The 9,213-nt window shown below is 43.2% G+C and overlaps 1 protein-coding gene across 1 annotated transcript; it reads right to left on the bottom strand.

Moving 5' to 3' along the window:
* Positions 1 to 844: 844 nt before the first annotated feature.
* LOC102722014 (epoxide hydrolase A-like) lies at positions 845 to 4,341 on the bottom strand. Its single transcript, XM_006654234.3, has 3 exons — positions 3,773 to 4,341; positions 1,995 to 2,230; positions 845 to 1,304 (listed from the first exon to the last, which is right to left on the bottom strand). Exons 1-3 carry the CDS (start codon positions 4,256 to 4,258, stop codon positions 1,046 to 1,048), a joined length of 981 nt encoding a protein of 326 aa, XP_006654297.3. The 5' UTR covers positions 4,259 to 4,341; the 3' UTR covers positions 845 to 1,045.
* Positions 4,342 to 9,213: the final 4,872 nt, after the last annotated feature.

Below are 9,213 nucleotides of genomic sequence, written 5' to 3'. Positions count from 1 at the left end.
GCCTATTGAGTGATTGATTTATAATTTAGTTATATTCTGATCATACATGTTTCTTTAGGGTGCATTTGGTTGGTGGTCAATGTGGATAGGATATGACCATCCATTTTTTTAGGGATATAGTGATTCAGTTTTATATTTGTTTGGATGGATGAATATGAATGGATGGGGATATTGAATTACTAATAAATAATAATATAAATTAATCATCATAAATCTTGGTGTAATTAATACAAATAAACATATATATATAGATATGATCACTAATTTATATTGGTTAATTACTAATTTATGACAAAATAGACTAATTAATACTGAATAATCACTAATGATCAATGTTATCGAAGATAGCTGAGCTTATCCACCCAATTCGGCCGGCCAGATACACTCATCTACATTTTCATAAAATATTCTCTTCCTGGATCGTCATATCTAGCTTCATGCATGAACCAAACGCATTAAAAAACTAAGCGGACATCAAGGGATGTGTAGCCATCCGGGCACAAGTTTAGGTTGCCAGGACCAACGGGTGCTGATTTCAAGGGGTTTGTTTCAGGTTTGATATGAACAAGGATTATATACAACCTGCTTGCGAAAAATTTCACAAGCTATGGATAGTGTTATCTCGGTCTTTAGGATAGTGTTTTAATTAATTTTCTTGTTATCAATCAACCTGTGATATGTAATGCACAATTATTGGAACAAAAAACTTTCTAACAATTGATTGTAGCTTTCTGAAATAAAGGTCAGAACATCAAATAAACCTTGGTTACACTTGGTTCGTATGTTAGGCCTATCCAGGCATCAGCACCACCGTTCATATATGAATGTCATGAGGATCAATTGATACTTCACAAGACAATTATTAACTTGAAGATGTGTACAATTCCAACCAGAGAGAGACACTTCGAATGCAACCAAACATGTACTAAAATCATACACTGAAACATATGCATGTGAACTTACAATCAAGGTGACTGAACAATCATAGCGGGGGCACCGATTTCTCCACCCTTTTATTTCATCCCCTAAATTTCATGGTTGGTGATCACTTTTCAGCTGAGAACTTGCTTATGAAGCTGATTATATGCTCACTAACTTCCTCTGGTTTCTCTTCATTGATGAAGTGGCCGACACCTTCCATGACCACCACATCATCCAGTAGTGGCACGTATTTCTTGAAGCCACCTTTGTGAATAAAATCCTGTATGCCTGGAGTATGGTATGTCAAATCCAGGTCCCCAACAATGAACTTTGCTGGTACCTTTATCTGAGCTCCTGTCCAGGGTGCTGTGAGCTCCCATGTCCTGAAAAAAAGAATACAAAATATAAGAATTATATTTGCAATGTTTCATAATTAGTATATGAAAATTTTTTAAAAAAATTCAAAGTTCTTTTGGAAATTGAAATGGTTTATTTTTTTGTCGCAAATTTGACTGAACCATTTGAAACAGCTTAATAGTAATATTGTACTACCTCCCTTCCAAAATATGATACTTTAGATTTCAAAATTTTATATCACAATGAAAGTATTTGTATGCTAAATTCCAGTAACTCCAATCATTTATACACCTCCATCCTTTAGCTTTTGCTAATATTTATAAGATTTATATTTTTAACCTTAAATTTAGAGTTAATTTTGAGTTTTTTTCATCATAGCTTATTTTTCGGCCTTGGTTTTTAGATCACTAATTCGCTATAAACATATATATATATATATATATATATATATATATATAAGTTTTATTTACAACTTATTTTCCATTTACAAATATGTTATTTGACCTTTTTATTGAAAAAACAAAAAAAATGCCCCCCCTCCCCCCCTAATTGACCATTGCCACGCCAATAGGATGATTGGAAAGTGAATCTGAGCATTTTAACATTCCAAAATTGACCACTGAAGTGATCGAAAAGAAAAAAAAACTTTTAAACAAATTAAATAATCTAAAAGAAACTTGTAGTTTGAAATGTTTCCAAAAATAGTGGTGGGTTACTTGTTGAGGGCGCGGTAGTAGTTCAGTCCTCCGGTGAAACCAGTCTTGTCGAACATGCTTGTGTAGTACTTGATGTCGTCCTCGGTGATCCAGCTCGGCAATGGCACCTCGTCGTCCGGCGAACCCCACCCGCTCTTCGGCATCATCAGCGGGCCGGGAGTCCGGTAAGCCAAGAACTTCCTGAGCACCAGCTCCGTGCCCAGCCGCGCGAACTCAGCTTCGATCGCTCCAGGCTCCTGCAAATCAATAATCAGCTACTACTTGCGGCGTGTTTAGTTCACAAAAATGTTTAGGTTGGGTACTGTACGTCATAAAACTATTTCGGACACTAATAAAAAATAATTATATAGGGTGTCACAAAACTACGAGATGATTTTTTTAAACCTAATTAATCTGTTATTAGCACATACGAATTATTGTAGCAGTTATGATTAAGGGTTAATTCGTTTTATGCCATTTCAAATATAACTATTTAAAAAAATATTATTACAATTCACGTTTTCTCAAATTGGATACATGTCACTGCCATAGCTTTTTCCATCCATCTGCCATCTTCCTTCCGTTTTCCTCCCTCTCCTCCTCCGTTTTCCTCCCTCGCCTCACCGCATACCCGTGTATCTCCTTCCCCTTCGCCGGCGCTGCCAGCATGGCCCACCCCGGCAGGAGGATCATCAACGTGATGGCGTTCGGCGCCACGCCGGTGAAGCCGTCTTCTTCTTTCCGCTGCATCTCGCGGACGAGCTGGAACACGTCGTTGACATCGCCCTGGACGACGCAGCCGGTGATGAGGGTGTTCCTGGACACGACGTCGGGGAGGTCGACCATGGTGAAGATCCGGCGCGTAACGTCCGTCTCGCCGAGGCGCGCGTACATGTCCATGAGCGCGTTCGGCACGAATTGGTTGTCCGCCATGCCGCGCTTCACCACGTACCCGTGCACGGCCTCCTTCCCGGCGAACGCCTCAGAGCGGGCGCATGGTGGTCTCGCAGGGCAAGGAGCCGGCCTCGGCCTCCATCCACGCGAACAGCTGAAGCGACGTGGAGGGCGGCAACGGCGAGCAGCAAGGCGGGGTGGGGCGGGAGGTCCACGGCGGGGCAGGCGGAGGTCGGCGGCGAGCGTGCATGCAGGACGGGCGAAGGCCGCCGGCGGGGCGGACTGGGCGTGCGGAGGCCGACGGCGGGCGGGGCGGAGGCTGACGGCGGACGTGCGGGGCGGAGGCCAGCGACGACGACTCCCGGACGGCGACTCTCGGACGGTGGCGGCGACCGACTTCTGGTCAGACCTAGACGGTGGAAGCGGCGGCCTGGCCGGATGCGGCGGCGGCGGTGGCTGGACAGCGGCTTCGGCGGCGGCCGGACGGCGGCTTCGGGTCTCGTGCCTGGGAGTCTCGGAGGGTGCGGCGACGTGATTGGAGGAGATGACGTGGACGAGGGAGATGACGCATATGGATGGTAAAAGTCAAGGTGGGATCCAATTTAGAAATACAGTGAAGCCACTCATCTAAATACATGAATTATAATGTTATTTTTTTGTTATATTTATAGTGGCCTAAAACGAATTAACCTTATGATTAATTATGGACTAATTAGGTTTAAAATATGTGTCTCGTAAATTCCTTCCAAACTATATGATTAATTATTTTTTTAACTATATACATTATACAAAGATTTGATGCGACGGGTGAACGAAAAAAAATTTTAAACTAAACAGGGTCTTAATTACTATCAGTAGGAGTGTTAGTTTAGCTAGGAACAGCCATGGCGAGGTGTGCTGGGTACCTGGATGCGGCAGACGTAGTAGTCGTCGCCGTAGATAGTCCTCAGGCCGTCGACGGGCTTCCTCGCGGGGCTCCGGGGGGTGAAGGCGACGCTGAGGGCGACGAGCGCCCTCACCCGGTCCGGCCGGAACAGGCACAGGTTCCACGCGGTGAGCGCGCCCCAGTCGTGCGCCACCACGAACACCGGCTCCCCCACGCCGACGACGGCGTCGAGGAGCGCCACGAGGTCGCCGACGACGTGCATCGCCGTGTAGTGCTGCTCGGAGGGGGGCGCGTCGGAGCCCCCGTAGCCCCGAAGGTCGGGGGCCACGGCGCGGTACCCCGCGGCGGCGAGCGCCCGCATCTGGTGGCGCCAGGCGTACCACGCCTGCGGGAACCCGTGCAGCAGCAGCACCGCGGGGGCGCCGGCGCCTGGCGGGCCGGCCTCCGCCACGTGCATCCGCAGGCCGTTGGCGTCGACGGTGCGGTGGGTGATGATGTCGTCCATAGCAACCTCGTCGGCGGCGGCGGGCGGGGGGCGAGGCGGCGGCGCGCGGAGGCGGCAGCAGCAGCAGGAGGAGGAGGAGGTGGAGACGGAGCAGAGCTCGCGGAGCCAGGCCAAGGGCATGAGGACTGGCTGGCGCGAAGCACGAGGTGTCGAGGTGGGTTTTATCGCGACACCTCGCACGCAAAGCCGAGTGTGTCGTCCGGTACAGTTGGTCAGAGGCCCCGTGTTTCGCATGCCACACCCATCGATCGCACATGGAGGGTGGCCTAGTCGTCCGTTCTTCTTTCTCTCTCCAGCTTTGTGCTCTCTTGATTTCTGCGCCCACTCTCTTTAACAGTTAAATAATAAAAAAATGTAATTAGCCGATAGACACCGTAATATCACGAATTTTCTGTAGAACATCAAAAAATATGGTAATTAGCTGGTAGACACTTCGGACATTATTTAATTAATTTCGAAATCAAAAATTTTAAAAATGATGAGATTGCCCTTGGTGACCAAACCGTTATACTGATTGGGTCCAGTCGAACCAGATACAATCGGTCTCGGCACCGCACCCTAGCCTATAGGGTGACTGAGTAGGCGGCGGTGGCGGCGCCCCAGCTGCGGTGAGGGCGGTGGCGACCCAGCCACCGAGGGCAATGTCATCATTTTTAAAAATTTTGACTCTGAAATTAAAAAATAATGGCTGAAATGTCTACCAGCTAATTACCATATTTTTGTGGTGCCCTGCAACAAATTCATGATCTTACGGTGTCCACCGGCTAATTACACGTTTTTTCGATGCCCTTTAGCAAATTTTGCCTAAATAATACTACATTCGTCCCGAAATAAGGTCATTTTTCAGTTTTTAGATACAAAGTTTTAACTCTTCATCTTATTTAAAATCTTTTTGAGATTAATATTTTTTTCACTACTAGATGATAAAATATGAATAGTACTTTATGCATGACTAATTTTTTAAAGTTTTTTATAAATTTTTCAATAAGATGAATGGTCAAAGCATTAGGCATAGAAATCGAAAAATGATGTTATTATGGGACGGAGGTAGTATGCTCTTTTACTCTACAAATTCTATGTTAAAGTTTCTTTTTATAAAATCTTTACGATATAATTACGATGATGTAATATGCTTTCCCTCTGATAGAACAAAGTATGATGATGGAACGAGCGTATTTGAGTTTTATAATAGAGGTGGATGCTGCATATAATTTTATATGTATAAGCAACTAACTAAGTAAGCTGTGACACATATAATATATCACCACTGTATCGTATGTGTACATTAATTTTAATCATTGATCAACCACTCTACTCTTATTCTTTCTCCCCTACTCTTAGAGATAGTAGGAAGGTTATCTATTATATGAGTTGTGGGCATGTGGCTCATTCCTTCTCTATTCTCTCCCCTGCCTCATGAGTGGCCGATATAGTAAAGAATACTAGAGAGATCTGAATTAACTAAATAAAGCTTCATCCTTCATTTCTATTGATCTCTCACAAGAGAGACCTTGGGATCTTCTGGCTAGTACCACAGGATGTTAGACTAGTTGACCCGGGTTCGAGCCTCGCTCTCTCCTTAATAAATATAGATATGGGAGCCATTTCTCCCATAAATCCAGTGTTTTTATTGATTTTTGACATAAATTTTATGGGGAGCCTACTAGGGCCCATAAAACTAACAAGGGTACTGGGGCTCGAGTCCTTACCGCTCTCATACTATATCTATACACACCTTATTATTTAATCTTCCATTATATTTTAGAGTTTGTATTAACATGCTTATAATACTTGCTCTTATGTTTGATGGATGGATTATTTAAGGCTGGATGCATAGCAGGATTATTCTTAGCTGGCCTCTTACGGAAAGGCCAGCAGATCAGCTGCAACTTTAATCACCATGTTGCACAATACATATATAATTGTTTATTTCACATGTCCGTTGTCTATGCATGTGAAATTGGATGCTTTGCTTCATGGATGTGCGCTATTGTGTATATATAACTTAATTTTTATGGTTTTGTGGCAAGGTTCACGTGTAAAAACATACCCCCTCCGTTTCATAATGCAAGATATTTGACTTTTTTCATGTAATATTTGATTATTTTTCTTATTCAAAAAATATGGAAATATCATTTATTTTACTTGTGACTTACTTTATTATCAAAAGAACTTTAAGCACGACTTGTCATTTTTTATATTTGTACTATTTTTTTAATAAGACGAATGGTCAAACATATTTATCGGTGCAACTAAAAAAATTAAATATATTACATTATGAAACGGAGGTAGTATATACTCGTGAGTTATGACCACTCGGCCTATTTTGTGTATTATCAGAAATATTCGAAATTCATCATGGGTGAAGCGGCACCGTTTGTTTGTGAAGGTTTGGATGAATATGGCATGCCACACCAAACGAAATGAGCAATTAGCACATAATTAATTAAGTATTATAGCTACCCTAAGTTTCAAAATAGATTTACTTAATTTTTTAAGAAACTTATATGTAGATTTTTTTAAAAAATATACCGTTAAACTATTTAAAAACTAAAAAGCGTGCTAATAAAAATGAAAGAACATGCACCCTCCGTTGAGAAACGAACAATTCCCCTTGGCCGGCACCTCCCAGTTTGGCATAATTTATCGCCCACATGCATCCCTGATACATGTGGAGTGGAGGTGTCAGAATTTGTGGTGCTCGTAACACCGGTAGATTACACAGATTTAATATTTGCAACATGGTGTGTCTCACAAATATTTTTCTGACACAGATAAAACTTATGCCAGAATAATTAACGATCTGGACCCAGTATCCAGTATGAGCATGAGCTGGCCAGCTAGTCTGGAATTGAAGCGACGACTTCAGCTCAGGCGCCGTTACTAATCAGCGGAAGTTTGGGTTGCTGTGTTTGTTTAGTTATTAATAGACAGAAATTATTAAGACTTGGAGAAGGTGGGCTTAGGTTGCCCCTGTGTTTGTTTGATCAAGTGCCATGAGGATCACGAGCAGTATGTACGTCTTTAGAAAAGCCACCTATGGCTAGTTACGCATTTCGTCGGATTTAATTAAAAGTTTAAGAAACAGAATTTAAAAATGAACCAGACCTTCTTTTATAGAAAATACACATGCATACTCCGTATGTAAATTAGGCATTGGGATTTGCAGATAATTTCTTAGGACCTATGTGTGTATCTATTATACCTGCTTAATTGGTTACGACAGTGCAGAAGTACCAATTGGTTTCCTTGCTTTGCAGGCGATCCATGTATAAGTCAGGCTGTCTGGCCTGGCAATCTCATCGACCTTTTCTATGCCTGTCTGGCATGCAAGTTTCTCAGCCTTGATACTCATGTTACCAACCATACGGACCATATGTAAACCCATTCTTTCTCCTCTTAACTTGAGACGAGGTGTACATTGTTTTTGTCCTCCGTTGTAGCACTTAGTTTTATAACATAAGACTTTTTAGTCTTACATAGATTTATATGGATATTAATGAATCTGAACATATATACAAATTATAACACATGGATCAATGTATAAATCTAGACTATAAAGTTTTGTAATGTGAAACGAAGACAGTATTATATTGTCACCTGAGCTGTTGTCTCACTAGGGCTCAATTGTTTCTATTGAGATATATATGCCCTCTCTCTCCTCGATATTTGTAATATAGGGATTGTTTGGTTGCTGCATAGCCCTTGGCTTGCATGACAGGTCTAACAAAAAGGGTTGTTTGGTTGTTTAAGTTAGTGGTATAGATTGGTTCCGGCATCTTGACTTAACCTCTCATCTTTTTACTTATGTTTATACTTATAAGCCAAAATTTTAATTTTAAACTTAAATTTACTGTTGATTTTGGGGGGTTTTCATCATAGTTTATTTTTTACCCTTTTACTTTTAGATTGCTAATGCCACACATATAAAAAAGATTTATCCATAAATTATTTTCAGTCGGTTTTACTTAAGCTTTTTAAAAGCAAAATGATGAGGCCCTTAAAAGAGATGCCGCCGTCAAGCTTCATGCACGAGGACTATAGGATGCAAGAGCTCTGCATCACACGCGAGTAGCACAACAATAACACATGTAGCCTCTTGCCCATGATGTGGTGGGGTCACCACCTTGCTCCTAAGGTGTCCTTTAGTTATGTTGCTCTTCCTTGTTCACTCTCCTTCCATCGCCACTATTCATCATCCTCCTCCCCTTCTTGTGTAGCCACTATCGAGGCCATGGCACCCTTCCGTCACAACCACTGCATAATCCTAGAGGTGATGCCACCATGGGAGACACATAACTCGACTCTATTTGAATGCAACATTACAATGATGTATTTTGTTTTGAGGAAATGGAATTGATTTTGACTTTAGCATAAAAAACCACTAATTATTATAGAGGTGGTTGATCGAATGATTGCGAATTACAAAACTACAGCTTTATTAAAAATAAACTGCTTAGAATAGTAGGAGATAACACTTCCATCACGAGTTAAGAAATTGTAGGCCCGGCCCAAGATTTCCAGCCCCGCCCTAAAAAAATCGGCCCATTGATCGTCCCGCGGGCCCAGTACTTTTTCACGGGCCCGTTGACCCAAGTCTACACTCGGCCCGGCCCGCCTGACCATGAAAGGAAAAAAAGAAAAAACTCATCCAGCCTCCAACGATCCACGGACACTCCTCATCACACGTCCATCGACACGGCGCACCGCTGAGAACATCCCCGGCCCCACCAACCCCCATCCACCAGCAGCATCACTGACAACCAGGTCCCACCGAACCACTACCCCTCCCTACACCCGGTCCACCACCCCCGGGCCCCACCCGCGTCCGTCCGTCCTCGTCGTCGTCGTCGTGTCGCACCGACCCCAACCGAAGCGGTACAAGCCAACGTCCACCACCACACGCACGCGCGCGCGCGCGCGGCAGCAGCGGCGGAGAGAGAAGAGAGGGAGAA

This window comes from Oryza brachyantha, chromosome 5 (genome assembly GCF_000231095.2).
Source record: "Oryza brachyantha chromosome 5, ObraRS2, whole genome shotgun sequence".
Taxonomy (NCBI): domain Eukaryota; kingdom Viridiplantae; phylum Streptophyta; class Magnoliopsida; order Poales; family Poaceae; genus Oryza; species Oryza brachyantha.
Note: the sequence above shows the minus strand (reverse complement) of the source record. Positions and strands in the feature narration are given on the sequence as shown.

What these genes read in the sequence shown, in the direction of transcription:
- LOC102722014 (XM_006654234.3), bottom strand. Translation starts at nt 4,258, where the DNA reads ATGGACGACATCATCACCCACCGCACCGTCGACGCCAACGGCCTGCGG. An exon ending in ACTACGTCTGCCGCATCCAG is followed by an intron (nt 2,231 to 3,772) that starts GTACCCAGCACA and finishes ATTGATTTGCAG; the next exon opens with GAGCCTGGAGCGATCGAAGC. An exon ending in TACTACCGCGCCCTCAACAA is followed by an intron (nt 1,305 to 1,994) that starts GTAACCCACCAC and finishes TCTTTTTTTCAG; the next exon opens with GACATGGGAGCTCACAGCAC.